The following is a 16,037-nucleotide window of genomic DNA, read 5'->3' on the forward strand; positions in this document are numbered from 1 at the left end:
CACAGACCTGCAAATAATAAGGCAATATCCCTGCAGAAAAGTCACAGAAAGTAATTTTAGTCTAACCACTTTTGAGGGGTTTTTGTTTATTTAAGAAAACATTTACTTCAATCAAGGCACTGGGCTGGCCCTATGAATACAGGCAGGAGGAACCCTAGAGCTTACAGGGACTTACGGCAGAAAACAAGAATCAAGCCATGTGGTCCTGGAAGGAGAGAAGAGGGAGAGGCCACGAAAGAGAGCTGGGATCAGGACTCCAGGACAAGGTGGGTCTAAAATCTGCTAGTCCAGCTATGGGTTCCTCCTCAGACAACCTGGGTTTATTTTCCTGGGGCTGGACAACATCCTCACAGAAAATGGGAGAGAGAAAAGAAGGAGGGTTAGGAGTAGGAGGCAGAAAAACAAATGACCAGTTCCTGGACCCGCACAATTAGACATTCTTTCTCTAGCTTGAATTTATCAGACCCTGTTTTCAAGCCAAATTTTGCTAAGGAACTGGGTATGGAAAAAGAAAGAACCAACTAGATCCTAAAGGTGCATAAGGGAAATGTCAGAGGCTGGGGTTAGAAGGAGATAGGAGGAGATAGAGGAGATAGGTTCCTTAAAACCAAGTTCCAGGACTTTACAATTTGAGTTTGTTCCGAGGTAGGACCTCTGATCACTGGGCAAATCAGAGTCTTGCACCGCCCACTCAAAACCATCCTTACATTCATTATAATTATCTTGTTGAAATAAATGAATTAAATCATTTCCATGAACTACCCCTCCCGTCCCCACTATAGGTGTAATAGGAACCTAGTTAGGTAATATCTTTCATTGGATTCCCTTTCTACTCCTTGTCTCGAACACTTCCTTACCTGCTCATCAAAACCGATCTCCCCTTGGACTAGAGAAAGTCATCAACACCCTTTCCTCATCTGGATAAGGTTAATAATACCAGCTCCTACCTACCCCAGAGACACAAAGGAAACTGTACACATGAAATCAATTTTACATTCTTCAAGACAGGCGGGGTGTGGTGGGGGGGTAAATTCCAAGAATTGCAGTCATGTGCACAGCTACTTTAATTCTAAGAGGCCAGGTACGAAGATCACTCCAGAACAGCTAAGGCGCTTGTCAAACCTGCAGATGCATTCCCCAAATTAGCCAGCCCACCCACGAGTCAAGAGAAAATCAGTTTCCCCTGCCCTGGTAAGTGGACAAGCCAAGCCAAGCCAATTTCCTCCCCTGAAAACCATCCAGCACCCACGGTCCTAGAGTCTCCTCGCTGAGCTATCCAGCCTCCGCGCCCTACTCGGCTCCTCCCCATCCCGTAGTGCCAAGAGCCAGGCAGCTCCCGCCACCCTAAAGGACTACAGCCCCCGGCATGCTCCGCGCTGCTGTCGGAGTCTCCCGACCGCGCTTCTCCGCGTACCTAGGTCACGTGACTCGGGGAAGATGGCCGCGCTGACGGCGGAGGTCTTTGCAGCTCTCCAGAGCTTGCTGAAGGTAAATGAGATGGGTGGGGACAGCGCGAGGCAGGCCTTTGTCTCCGAGACTTTGCACAGAGCAGGAATTGGGAATAAAGGGACCCCGATTCGGAGCCATGACGCTTACCACTGCCTCTCACTGTGACTCCTAGCAGGTCGTTGCGCTTTTCCGAGCTTTTTGAAAGTACGAACAAAATTAATACCACTTTGACAGGATAGTGGGGAAACAAGACAATGGACCTGAAGGCGCTGTACAAATTTTCCCTACTAATAGTCTCGGGGGCTGGCTTTCGGGGTTGGGGCGTTGGGGTTGTAATCTCTAGATCCGCGCTGCCAGTTCCCCATTTCATCTCGCAGCCCATCTGCGTTCTCCAGTTCTCTCTGCGTCCGCCCCCTGAGTCAAGTGTGCGTTCTATATTCTCCTGAGTCCTGGGTTTTTTAAATTTGCTTTGACCTGTGTGAGGGCCAAAACACTCTCCTGACAATCATTTGAAAAATTGTGAGGATGGAAGGGATGTACTTCATGTGGCTTTGTAGGAGACTGGAATTTTTTGCTTAATTTATGACTTTCTCTATAGAAGAAGCGGCGGCTTTATCTTCCTTCGTAGAACTTGTCACTAGATGACATTATGCGTCTGGTTGCCTGTTGTCTGCCTTTCTCACAAGAACGTGAGATCCACGAGTGACCTTGTTTTTAAAAAAACTCCAGACGAAGAGGGTTGAGTTAATTACACTCAGCAGTTCAAGGCACAGCAGCATCATTGGTCCGCGCAATGGTTCTTCTTTTGTTTTAACCACCTCCCCAGTGTTCACCTGTATTCTCCAACCTCTACGGGCATCTACTCTGTTATTCACAAATGTATGCGTAACAAGCGTATCCTGCACACCTGGCATACAGCATGTGCTCAATAAATAGCTGTTCTATGAATTAATAAATGTAATAAAGCTGGGACTGGAAACCTAGAGCTCTCAACTCCCAACCCAGTGCCTTTTCACCCTTACTGTGGCTGCTCTACCCCCAACCTCCACCCCAATCCCTCTTCGTTCTATGGGCTTTTTTTCTTTAATACACTTATAAAAATCATTACACACATACAAAAAAAGTGCACAGATTATAAGTGCACCGTTTAATGATTTTTTTTACCACCACCACAGTCAAACAATGAAATGTTACCAGTGTGGCAGAAGTCTCTCTGTTGTCCCTTCGTTATTTCCCTCACTCTGCTCCCCAACAGTAACCACTGTCTTTACTTCTAATATGTCAATTTAATATTGCTCACATTTGAATTTCACATAAATGGAATAATGGGGCATATTTTTGTGTGTGTGTCTGGCTTCTTTTGTTTGCTATTATGTAGCAGTAGTTCATTTGCATTCCTATTGTCCTATATACTTTAAAAAAATTACATAAACTATTAATTTTGAGATATAGGTTTACAGGCAGTTGCGAAAAACAATACAGAAAGATCCCATTTATCCATTACTCAGTTTCCCTCAATGGTAACATCTTGCAAAACTATAGTATGATATCACAACCAGGATATTGACATTGATAGTCAAGATTCAGAACATTTTCCATCACCACAGTGTTCTTCATGTTGCCCTTTTATAGCCACACCCCCTTCCCCTCTGCCCTCACCCCTTTCATAACCTCTGGTATTCACCAATTTGTTCTTCATTTATGTAATTTTGTCATTTGAAGAATGTTATATAAGTGAGGCACTTCCCCAGTGGCGCAGTGGTTAAGAATCCTCCTGCCAATGCAGGGGGCACGGGTTCAATCCCTGGTCTGGGAAGATTCCACATGCTGCAGAGCACCTCAGCTCGTGCACCACAACTACAGAGCCTGTGCTCTAGAGCCTGCGAGCCACAACTACTGAAGCCCGCTCACCTAGAGCCCGTGCTCCGCAACAAGAGAAGCCACCGCAATGAGAATCCCGTGGACCACAAGGAAGAGTAGACCCCTCTCCCCGCAACTAGAGAAAGTCCTCACACAGCAACGAAGACCCAACACAGCCAAAAACAAATACTATTAAAAAAAATCAGTGGTTTCTATACACAAACAATGAAACATTAAAAAAAAACGTTATATAAGTGAAATCATACAATATGTAACCTCTTGGGACTGGCTTTTTTCATTGAGCCCAATTTTCTGGAGCCATGTTATGTGTTTTAATAGTTCTTTCCTTTTTATTGCTAAGTAGTATTCTATGGTATGACATCTACATTGTTTCCAGTTTTTTGCTATTACAAATAAACCTGCTATAAACATTTGTATGCAGATTTCTGTATGAACATAAGTCTTTATTTCTCTGAAATTAATGCCCAGGAGTATAGTTCTGGATTATTTGGTAGTTACATGTTTAGGGTCTTGTTGTTGTTTTTATGAAACTGCCAAACTGTTTTCCAGAGTGACTGTACTACTTTACATTCCCAACAGCAGTGCATGAATGGTCCAGTTTCTCCCCATCCTCGCCAGCATTTATTGGCATCACTATATTTTATTTGAGCTATTCTGATAGGTGTGTATTTATATCTCATTGTGGTTTTAATTCAGAGTTCCCTAATGGTTAATGATGTTGGACATCTTTTCGCGTGCTTATTTACCATTTGTATATATCTTCTTCAGCAGAATATTGCTTTATGTCTTTTGCTCATATTCTAATTTCATTGTTTGCTTTTTTACTTTTGCATTTCTTTATATATTCTAGATAGTGGTCCTTTGTCAGATATGTGGTTCGCACATATTCTTTGCTAGTATTTAACTATCTTTTCATCCTCTTCACAAAGGTGTATTAATTTGCTAGGTCTTCTGTAACAAAGTACTACAGACTTGGTGGCTGACACAACAGAAATTTATTGTGTCCCAGTTTTGGAGGCCAGAAGTCTGAGATCAAGGTGTCAGCCAAGTTGGTTCCTTCTGAGGGCTTTGAGGGACAAATTGTTCTGTGCCTCTCTACTAACTTCTGGTGGTTTCTGGTGATATTTAGTGTATCTTGGCTTGTAGATCTCTGCATTGATCTTCATATGAAGTTCTCCCTGTTTGCATTTTTGTATCTGAATTACCCCTTTTAATTAGGACATCGATCATATTGGATTAGGGTCCACCCTATGACCTTATCTTCACTATTTATATCTGCAATAATCCTATTTCTAAATGAGATCCCATTTTCAGATAGTGGGGGTTATGACTTCAATATATGACTTTTGGGGGGACACAGTTCAACCCATAACAGGAGCTTTAGCAGAACAAAAAATGTTTTAATTTTGATGAAATACAGTTTTTCAAAAATTTTTCCTTTTATGAATTGTGATTTTTTAATGTATTACACCTTTGGTGTAAAGTTTAAGAACTCTTTGTGAGGCCATAGCTCTCCAAATTTTCCCGTATTTTTATCTAAAAGTTTTATAGTTTACATTTGTATAACATTTAAAGAAATATTTATTTATTTTATTTTTGGCTGCGTTGGGTCTTCGTTGCTGCGCGCGGGCTTTCTCTAGTTGCGGAGAGTGGGGGCTACTCTTCGTTGCAATGTGTGGGCTTCTCGTTGTGGTGGCTTCTCTTGTTAAGGAGCATGGGCTCTAGGCACGCGGTCTTCAGTAGTTGTGGCTTGCAAGCTCTAGAGCGCAGGCTTAGTAGTTGTGGTGCACAGGCTTAGTTGCTCCGTGGCATGTGGCATCTTCCCAGACCAGGGCTCTAACCTGTGTCCCCTGCATTGGCAGGCGGATTCTTAACCACTGCGCCACCGGGGAAGTCCCTACATTCATATAACATTTAAGTCCATGATTGATTTTGCACTAATTTTGTGTAAGGTGTGTGGAAAAGTGTGAGAATTTTTTCTTTTTTTTTTGGCCTGTGAATGTCCCCTTGTTCCAATATCTTTTGTTGAAAAGGGCTTTCTTTCCTCCATTGAATTGCTTTTGCGACTTTGTCAAGAATCAATTGGGCATATTCACTGGGCCTACTTCAGTGTTCTTTAGTTTGTTCCATTGATCTATTTGTTTATCCCTCTGAGAATACCATACAGTCTTGATTATCGTAGCTATATAGTAAGTCTTGAAATCAGATAGATGGATTCCTCCTACTTCATTCTTTATCAAAATTGTTTTAGCTATTCTAGTTTCTTTGCCTTCCTGTATAAATTTTAGAATGATCTTGGATATATCTAAAAAAAAAACTTGCTGAGATTTTCATAGGAATTGAGTTAAATCTGTACATCATTTAGGAGCAAACTGACGTCTTAATGTGTTGGATCACCCAATCCATGGTCATGATGTGTCTCCCCATTGATTTAGATCCTTGATTCTTTTATCTGTATTGTATAATTTTCAGTATTCAAGTCCTGTACATGTTTTGTTAGATTTATATCTAAGTATTTTTCCCTTTTTTTTTTGAGCAACTGCAAATGATATTGTACTTTTAATTCCAGTGTCCACATGTTCATTGCTAGTGTGTAGAAATACATCTGATTTTAGTAGTTGTATCTTGGATCTGCAAACTGCTGAACTCACTTATTCTAATAATTTTTTTGTACATTTCTTGGGACTTTCTCATAGACAGTCATGTCCCTGCAAATAGGGACAGTTTTATTTCTTCCTTTCTTATCTGCAGACCTTTTATTTCTTTCTCTTGCCTTATTTCAGTGGCTAGAATTTTCAGCACAATGTGGAATAACAGTGGTGAGAGCCCACATCCTTGCCTTGTTCCCAACTTTAGTCTTTCATCATTAAGTATGTTTTCTCTAGGTTTTTTGGTAGATGCTCTATGTCAAGTTATGGAAGTTCCCCTCTATTCCTAATTTTATGAGGGTTTTCATCAAGAATGGATGTTGAATTTTGTCAACTGCTCTTCTGCATTGATTGATATCCTGTGATTTTCTCCTTGAGCCTGGTAATATGGTGGATCACATAGATTTTCAAATACTGAACTGGCCTAGCATCCCTGGAATAAATTCCACCTAGTTATAGTGAATAATCCTTTTTATATATTGCTGAATTCTATTTGTTAGTATGTTATTAAGGATCTTTGCATCTATTTTTATGAGGGACATTGGTCTGTAGTTGTTTTTTTTGTTTTGTTTTTTACAGTCTCTGTCTGATTTTGGTATCAGGGTAATCCTAGCTTTGTGAAATGAATTAGGAAGTGTTTCCTCCTTTTCTGTTTTCTAGAAGAGATTGTGTAGAATTAGTTAATTCTTTCTTTAAATGTGTATTAGAATTCTCCGGTGAAACCATCTGGGTCTGGTGATTTCTTTTCTGGGGGTTTTAAAATTACAAATTCAATTTCCTTAACAGTTATAGCACTACTCATGTTTTCAGTTTTATATGGGGAGAGTTATGGTAGTTTGTGTTTTTTGAGAAATTGATCCATTTCATTTAAACTGTCACATTTGTGTGTATAGAGTTGCTTGTAGTTATTCTCTTATTTTCTTTTTGAAATCTGCAGGGTCTGTAGTGATATGCCCTGCTTCATTCCTGATATTGGTAATTTGCGTCTCCTTTCTTTTTAATTTTGTCAGTCTTGCTAAAAGCTTGTTAATTTTATTGATATTTTCGAAGAACTAGTTCTTTGTTCCATTGATTTCTCCTTTTTTATGCTTTCAATTTCTTTGGTGTCTGCTCTTCGTTGTTTCCTTCCTTATTCCTTTGGATTTATTATGCTCTTGTTTTTCTAGGTTCTTGAGATGAGGACTTAGATTATTTATTTGAGACTTTTCCTCTTTTCGGATATATGCATTTAATGCTGTAAATTTCCCTCTCAGCACCATCTTGGCTGTATTCCCAAAATTTTGGTGTTGTTTTTCATTTTCATTCATTCAGTGTAATTTTTTAAACTTTCCTTTTTTAATCTGTGGATTATTTAGAAATGTGTTGTTTAAGTTTCCAAATGTTTGGACATGTTCTTGTTATCTTATTGATTTCTAATGTGATTCCATTGTGATCACTGAGAACACACTCTGTATGATTTAGTTCTTTTAAGTTTGTTAAGGTTTGTTTTTTTGGCTCAGAATATCATCTATCTCCTATGTGTTCAGTGAGCTTTTGAAAAGAGTGTGTATTCTGTTGTTACTGGGTAGTGTTCCATAAATGTCAATTAGATTGATTGATGGTGTTGTGGAGTTCTGTGTCCTTGTTAAATCCTGTCTAGTTGTTCTATCAATTGTTGAAAGAGGGGTGTTGAAGACTCCAACTGTATTTATAGATTTGTGGATTTCTCCTTTCAGTTCTGTTTTTGCTTCACATGTTTTGCAGCTCTCTTGCTGAGGGCATGCACATTCAGGATGTCTTCTGGTCGACAGACCCTTTTACCGTTATGTAATGTCCCTCTCTGTCTCTGATAATTTTGTCTGTTGTGAAGTCTACTTTATCTGATATTAATGTAGCCACTCTTGCTTTCCTGATTAATGTTTGCATGATTTATCTTTTTCCATTCTTTTCCTTTTAATCTGTCTCTATCATTATGTTTGAAGGGAGTTGCTTGTAGATAGCATTTAACTGAGTCATATTTTTTAATCCACTCAGCCAATTTCTGTCTTTTAATTGGTATATTTAGACCACTTACAGCCAATGTAATTATTGAAATATTAGAACTTAAGTTTGCCATTTTATTTTTTGTTTTCTATTTGTTTTTTTTGTTTTGTTTTGTTTTTTGTTTGTTTGTTTGTTTGCGGTATGTGGGCCTTACACTGTTGTGGCCTCTCCCGTTGCGGAGCACAGGCTCTGGACGCGCAGGCTCAGGGGCCGTGGCTCACGGGCCCAGCCACTCCACGGCATGTGGGATCTTCCTGGACTGGGGCACGAACCCGTGTCCTCTGCATTGGCAGGCGGACTCTCAACCACTGCGCCACCAGGGAAGCCCTCTACTTGTTCTTTTATTTATTTTTTGTTTCTTTACTTTGACTGCCTTCCTGTGGGTTATTTGATCAATTGAACATTTTTTGGAATTCCATTTTGATTTATCTGTAGTGTTTTAAAATTCATTTCTCTTTATAACTCTTATAGTGGTTGTTCAACTTATTACATTTATTTACTATAACATCACAATCTCAGTGACATATCAGTGTCATCTTTTTACCAGTTAGAGTGAAGTCATCCCTTTATAGTCCTACCCTTATTTATAATATAATTGTCTTAAATATTTCCTCTATGTACATTTACAGCCACATTGGACAGTGGCTTTTCTTTTTGTTCATACATCCCAGACTTCGAGCTGAAGAAGAGGGCCACCCAGAACGCTAGTGGGTAAAAACAAACAAACTCCAACAAATACTTGCTCTCTCTAGCCAAAGACCAAGAAAGGGGCGGCGTAGGAAGACAGAAGACTTTTAGATAATAACTGCTCTACTCCACCAGAACACCAGTGAAAAAACTGTGGCCCCGCTCCACTGTACGTCAACAAAGTCTGAGAGGGAACACCCCCATCAGGGCGGTGTCAGAGAAGGCCAAGTAGGGAGCTGGACCTCCATCCCCACGAGCTGGTAACAAGTTCCACCACCGCACGGTATTAGTGGAAACTCCTGGAGCCGGGACTCCCACCCCTGCCCAGTAGTTACAAGGAACCCCTACTTTTAGATGTGACCAGGAGCCAAGTAGCGGGGCTGGGCATCTGTCTCCATTTGGTAGTAATGAAGCAACAACCCCCAGCCCCACCGTGCTCCCCCTACGGCCTGAGCAGTGTTAGAGAGAGCCAGCTAAAACAGAAGATTGAAATAAGTTCCAGAGGCTCAGAACGTCATGTGGCCATGTCGTTCCTTTGTCATGAGGTCCGTAGCAGGTGTGTCTTCTCTTCTCCCCTTTCAGAGTTGTCTTACATTTGTTTTTTATAAAGTGCCCAGGGAATGTAGTTGTGTTTAGCAGGAAAAATAGGGAAAAGTACATCTGTGTCATCTTCCCAGAAATCTAAGTTGTCCTGTGCACCTCTTAGGTGTCACACCATGACGGAGACAGTATTATGTTCTAAAAAAAATGTATTTTCAGAGTCTGAGTTCGTTGCTTGTTTTGTTTTTTTCCATCTGTGAATTTATAGGCCTCCTCGAAAGATGTTGTCAGACAGCTGTGCCAAGAGAGCTTTTCCAGTTCAGCCCTTGGCTCGAAAAAGCTCTTGGATGTTACGTGTTCCAGCTTGTCTGTGACCCAGGAGGAGGCAGAACAAGTAAGTGGGGTCAGAAATGACCTCTGGCCACTGGCTTCTCGGCTCATTAGTCTCTTCCTTGACTTCCCAGTTGTTGCCGCGTCCAAGGGAATTTTTCCCCTGAAATGTCTGTTGACATTATAGCAAACGTAAAATAGACGCTTTTTTCTTTTTTAATGTTAGTGAACTTAAAAGCCATTGTCTTTGAACCTTCACTTCCTTATGATAAGTGAGGCGTGGATGGGAAAAGTATACCCAGAATCGGAGTTCCTGACCATTTCCTTTTCAGACTTGTCACCTAGACAGTATGGACAAAAGCCAAGCTTGCTCTGATTTTCTTTCCCAACCTGTAACTTAGCAGTGCTGATGAATTGTTGGCTGGATAGCTTAGGCAGACTTTTCAGGGATGGTTGGGCAGAAGCTCTGAGGCCTGAGTATGATTAGGGAGGATGTACTGCTGGACCTCACATGATCTCAGGTGGCCAAGAGGACAAGGATGGTTTTGTAGCACTCACAGCCTTATCTTTCCATGGCAACTATGTTTCCAAAACAGTAATGCATCCAAGCACAGACCTATGTTGTTATTTTTTAATCTGGAGCTTGGCTCATTGAAGTGAAAGGCAGCAGCAAGGTTATGAAAGTGAGTTGGAGTCTTAGTTTGGGTTCCTCAAAAGTAGACCCCGAGGCAGCGGCTTGGCTGCTGGTAGTTACTTGGGAGGTGATTCCAGAAAGCACAAAAGAGGGAGTGAGGAAAATCAGACCGGGAAGAGAGACAAGCCAGTAGAAGGATATGTTAGGGAGCGGTCAGTGCTGCGGGCGTCTGCAGTTGGGATCCTGTAAGAAACCACGTGGATAAATGCCCCAGCACTGTCACCCCGGAAGGCAGGGAGGGTGGGGCGTTTATCCACGCACCCCCACCCTTCACTAGTAGAGGCTTAATGCCCCCTCGCCTCTGGGTTGTGCTTTTCTGAGCTGAGCAACCTCCTGTGGCCTCTGGGGAAGTCCTAAAGCGGAGGGAGTTACCTCCAGAGAGTCCTGTTCTGCTGAGCCGCACACCCACTCGGAAGGACACAGGGTAGAATCCAGCGTCCTAGCAGGGCAGCGCCAGGCATCCCTTCCACGGGGAGGTCCGCACAGCCGGCCTGGAGCTGTTTGTTTGCCTTGCCCCAGCAGGTGACAGCCTAGGGGAAAGGACGGGACAGTCCAGCCAGCCTGGATGAGAAGCCCCAACTCCCCAGGAGCCAGTACCTCTCTGGCAGCAATTCAGTAAGCACGGCTTTGGGTGCCGGCACAGACCGCGCAGCCACGCTCAGGGAAGCGCAAGCGGCGGGCCCCGGTGTTTCTGCAGCCCCCGCGGTCCAGAGGCAGGGGACTGGTGCAGCGTTGTCTAGTAACACTGCTGACTTTCCGCTTCTCTCACATTAAGAGGGGAACAGGCTAGAAAGTTAGCTGAAGGTCAGAGTCCGTGCACAAGGAAGGGGATTTATTAACCCTTTGCCCACAAGCGCAGACGTTCTGGCAGGTTGACAGCATCCTCGGTCAGGCAGCTGCGTGTCTTCTAAGCGACAGGTGAGGTTGGAGGTGGGCCGAGGCACGTGACCATCAGCGTCTGCACCAGGGGCCCCCGGACTCCTGGGATTCAGTTTGAATGACGGTGGTGGTTCGTGGCAGGCCCTCCTCGCAGCAGGGGAGATAGAGCCCTGCCCGCTGTCCCCCTGCCCCACCCGGGGCTCCCCGTCTATCCCGCAGCTGCTCCAGGCTCTGCACCGCCTCACCAGGCTCGTGGTGTTCCGTGACCTGTCCTCCGCCGAGGCGATTCTGGCACTCTTTCCTGAAAATTTCCACCCAAACCTCAAAAACCTGCTGACAAAAATCATCCTAGAACACGTGTAAGTGCTTATTTCTTGGGAGTTTCTTGTAATGCTTGTATTTTTTATTCCTGTTCTGGAAAAAATATGCTTATTCTTGAAAAGCAAGCACAGGTAAAAGCAAAAAGAAGGAAACCATAATCCCACCACCCAGAGGATTAGTAGTGTTAATTCCTTAACGGGAAACCTTTTAAGACTGGTTTATTTTTTCCATTTACACATAGAGGGGTTGGTTTTGCTTTTGTTTTTAACGCAATGGGATCCTGCCGTTTTATAACTTGCTTGTTTTCATTTAATAGTATTAACATTAATGATATTTCAGGTCGATAAATATTTACCTTCAATATCATTCTTAATGGGTAAATATATTCCATTACATGAAGAAATTGTGTGTAATTTAGTTCATAAATTCCTTAGGGTTGGACATTTAGGCTGTTGGCAGTTTTCACTGCAGTGAACAATTTCTTGTAGAACCTTTGCCCACATTGTGCTTCATTATTTCCTTACTGGTAAATGGTGGTATTGAGGCTTTGGCTTTTTCTTATCAAGTCTGCCGTCGGAAAGATTGCACCAACTACTCCTCCACCAGGAGGGGACCTTGATGTGCCTCTCTCCCGACACCATCACCAGCACTGAGGGTGTTTTGTTTTGTGACTTTTTATTCCCAGTTTCACAAATGGCAAATGGTACCTCATTGCAGTTTATATGTCTTTGGTACTAGTGATGTCAAATATCTTTTTCATGTTATTGGTCATTTTTATTCTTTTGTGAATTTTCTGTACATTTTCTAGCTGGGCAAATCATTTTATATACATACAATTTAAGCAGAACCGATTAACTGCTGGTTAGCAGCAGGCTTGAAGAGACCTCTCCGATAGTAATAACTGATAATGCTTACTTCCCAAGGGTTTTGTTGTTTATTTAGAAACTTTCTCTTGCGTGACCACGGTTTACTCTGACTCTGCTTGGCATCTCACTATGGCATGATTTGTGTAGCATCAGACACGTCTGTTTAGATGTGTTTTGCGTAAGATGCCATACTTTGCGTAGTAGATGGCTCAGTAAAAAGAGGATAAGTTGACCTTTTCTGTTTTGTCTCTGAGAACAATAGCACAGTTACAGTGCATTTAGCCTTTTCTTGCTTTTCCTAAGCCATGAAAACTAACAACACCTATGGCCTTAACATCACTCAGTTTTGTAAAACAAGCAAACAAAAAACTGCTCCTTGGAGGGAGGCATTTCTGTGGTCCTTTCCTGTCAGGAGGTGATTATATAAGATCACAGAAGAAGCAGAGGCCCAGGCCCATGGGCCTCATTATCAGAAGACTCAATTCGCATCCCTTTTCCATTATATTTTTCTTATCTTTCCCTCTTAAACAGATCTACTTGGAGAGCTGAAGCCCAGACAAATCAGAGTGAGTACCAAGAAACCTGCCTCTTCCTCCTTCCCCCTCCTCCCCAGCTGCAGCCCTAAATCTACCAGCGTTTTTAACTAAAGTCAAAGTGAATTAACCTAATCCCAAACGGAATAGTGTTTGTTATGTATTTCTTTCTAATTCCACTTTTTAATTTTTTTTCTGGTTATAAACCTAATATAATAGAGGCATGCTGTTAAAAAACAAATATCCTAAGCAGAAAGTGAAGTACTTAAAATAACTATATTTCCATTGGAAAACAAATTAACCATGATTGAAATTAGTGTGAAAGATTGAATAAAAGTGGGTGTTTGATCAACAGTCACTAAACTCACTCTGAGCCGGTCACAGTGCCACAGACTCTACCTGCATTAACTCATTTAGTCCTCCCAACAACCCTGTGAGCTAGGCTGAGATCATCCCCATTTTACAGGTGAGCAAACAGAGGCTCAGAGGTTAGACAGGTGGTAGAACCCACATTCAAGCCAAGTCTATGTGTCTCTCAAACAAAAGCTCTCTCCGCTATTCTCAAAGCTACACATTTCCTAAGACTCCAGCCACAGCCTCCTCTTCTCCACCTGTATCATTCCTCATTCTGTCTGGACATCTGGAGGGTTGGGTGTTCAGGCAGAAGCCTGGAGGTGCTGACCACCACGAATCCGCACTAAGTGCAGGGGCCACGACCAGTGGTAAGGAAGGCCCGGGGCTTGCTGTGCGGTCTTGGGCCCTGTCTGTCTGTCTCCCTCAGAGGCTTGCTGTGTGGATCACATGCATTACACGTGTGCAGCCCTTGGAGCTGCCTGTCGTCGAGGAAAGGCTTAGTAATGCAGGTGGCGTGAGCACTGAGCCGAGCTGTCCCCACACAGTCTCTCTGCCGCGCCTGGTCGACCTGGACTGGAGGGTGGACATCAAAACCTCCTCAGACAGCATCAACCGCATGGCCGTCCCTACCTGCCTGCTCCAGATGAAGGTACATCCACGGTCATGCTCACTAGAAGGAAAGGAGGGGCAGCAGGGACTCGGCGCCCCTGCAGGCCAGCAAAAATGCCAGACTCCAAGTTTTAGGATCTCCAACCCCATAAATAGAAAAAATTTAGCACCCCCAAAATGCAGTGTTTATTTAGAAAGTGTATGTGTATTAACATAGTACAGTCATAATAAAACATACACCAAAACTAGAAACTTTAAAACAAGACAAACACAAAATACAAATTTACAGAATAATTTGCTGATGCCTAAAGGTTGTCTTAGACACTTAACAGCAAGGTTTGGCTTTAACAGTAGAAGCACGCACTCAGATTTCCAATTGCCTTCTTGAGAGTTTTGGTATACTTTTCCAAATTCTTGTCCAGTCTTAGGAGGCTGTTGCTATTTGTACTGTGCTGAACAAGGGCTCCTATTAGCAGTTGGAGAAGTATCAGTTCTTCATCTTATTGTTCACATTCTTCATTGGTGTTATCTTCACTTCACAGTTATTTTCAGGAGTCTTTTTAAGCCACATACCCATTTTTAAGGGTTTGTTTAATTAAAACTAGGTAGCATAATGCTGTATTTACTTAACCACCAGACACCCAGAAACTCAAGAGCTGTAAGAAAATGAAAGAGTAAGGGTGCCTCTAACAACTAAGTTTTTAACTATTACTAAGGCTTACTTTAAAAAAAAAAAAAAGATACAAATACATATAACTAGAGGTTGTAATATTTTTCCTGCATCCCGGAGGATTCTTTCATACCCCCTAGAGCCCACGGCCTAAAGTACCAGCATGAACCCAGGATGTTTCCTCACTTGAGTGCCCAGAGGGAGTTGGGGGCAGGAGGGTGAGTGAGCCTGGCTTCTCCGACCCCTGCCCGGAGCCCCTGAGACAGCTCCCTCCCTTTCCCCGTTTGCTGAGTGACTCCAGGGCGGCAACTCTCTGTGACTCTGAGCAAAGAGCCTCTCTTCCGAGTTTCACCACAACCGGGTAGGGCCTGCAGGTCGAAGAGAGGCAGCTCTGACTTTGGGGCAGTGTTCTCTTTTCAGATCCAGGAAGATCCCAGTCTGTGTGGGGAGCAGCCCTCCATGTCAGCTGTCACCGTGGAGCTGAGTAAGGAGACCCTGGACACGATGTTAGACGGGCTGGGCCGCATCCGGGACCAGCTCTCCGCTGTGGCCAGCAAGTGACACGGCCAGCCGGCCCCCAGCACACGCCGTCCTCGCAGCAGGCAGCGGTGGGGACATGGGGGCTGCCATCCAGAAGGCGCGGTTGGACCAGGCGGAAGCAGCCAGGCCCCCGCGCTGCTTTTTCCTCTTTCTGAAGTTGGAGCAGAAGCTGCTGATCTCGCGAGGCTCCTGTGTGGGACTTAATGACCCCTGTGGCAGCAGGAGGGAGCGTTTGCTTGGTCGGCCGCCTCCGCCTGGCTGATTGGAAAATTCAGGCCCAAGTTGTGGCGCTCGCTCGTCTTAATAAGTTCCTTTCGCTCTGATGAGCTCGTTTCCAGCTCTGGAATGCACGCAGGGCGTCAGGTGGGTGACACCAGCGGTTCTGCTTCTCTGTCAGAGAAGCCAGGTGGATCCCACAGGGCAGGGCCCCCTCTGCGTGCCTGCCCGCCCTGAGTCCAGAGCCTTCCCGAGCTCCCTCAGCCCTGCTGGACCACCTGGCAGCGTAGGAAGTCTGAAATGGGAACTCACTTCCTTCTCATTGGAGCCAGAGGCCCCTTCCTTGATGTAATGCAGCCACTCAGGGTGAAGAAGTAGGAGTGATTGGAAATAAATAACAGTTCTAAAAACTTCATGATTCCGGTCACGCTTCTGTAGCTTCTGTCCTTAGCCTGAGTCGTTTCCTTAGGCCAGTGCTGCCTCTTGTTTGTAAAGACGACCCCACCTTCCTCGTTCCTGGCTCAGCTCATCACCATGGGATGACCTGAAACCGGGCCCGTGAACCGGCCCACCTTCCACGTGTCCGTCTGTCACGTAGAGCAGACGGAAGCGCGGCTGACATCAGCAGGTGCTTGTCACGAGAGCTGTGATGAGAGCGCTCTTCGAGGAGTTTAACCAGACGGGATCGTCTGTCACGGGCCTGACAAGTCCTGGGGGCGTGGTGTAAGGTGTTCCCCCTTCCTCCTCCAGATCACCCAGCAGCAAGAGCCTGCCTGCTCTGAGCGCTTTGTTTGGCGG

The 16,037-nt window shown here is 43.9% G+C and overlaps 1 protein-coding gene across 1 annotated transcript; it reads left to right on the forward strand.

Annotated features, from left to right (window-relative positions):
• The first annotated feature begins 1,379 nt into the window (after positions 1–1,379).
• On the forward strand, positions 1,380–15,650 carry COMMD9 (COMM domain containing 9). The gene is made up of 6 exons (XM_059068942.2): positions 1,380–1,488; positions 9,496–9,621; positions 11,350–11,489; positions 12,849–12,883; positions 13,750–13,853; positions 14,904–15,650. The coding sequence occupies exons 1-6, from the start codon at positions 1,438–1,440 to the stop codon at positions 15,042–15,044; spliced, it is 597 nt and encodes a 198-aa protein (XP_058924925.1). The 5' UTR covers positions 1,380–1,437; the 3' UTR covers positions 15,045–15,650.
• Positions 15,651–16,037: the final 387 nt, after the last annotated feature.

This window comes from Kogia breviceps, chromosome 7, assembly GCF_026419965.1.
Source record: "Kogia breviceps isolate mKogBre1 chromosome 7, mKogBre1 haplotype 1, whole genome shotgun sequence".
Taxonomy (NCBI): Eukaryota; Metazoa; Chordata; class Mammalia; order Artiodactyla; family Physeteridae; genus Kogia; species Kogia breviceps.

Bases quoted from the DNA above. Each gene is read 5' to 3' on its own strand.
- COMMD9 (XM_059068942.2), top strand. From the start codon at position 1,438: ATGGCCGCGCTGACGGCGGAGGTCTTTGCAGCTCTCCAGAGCTTGCTG. The intron at 9,622-11,349 runs GTAAGTGGGGTC...TCTATCCCGCAG, and splicing joins CCCAGGAGGAGGCAGAACAA to CTGCTCCAGGCTCTGCACCG. The intron at 11,490-12,848 runs GTAAGTGCTTAT...CCTCTTAAACAG, and splicing joins AAAATCATCCTAGAACACGT to ATCTACTTGGAGAGCTGAAG.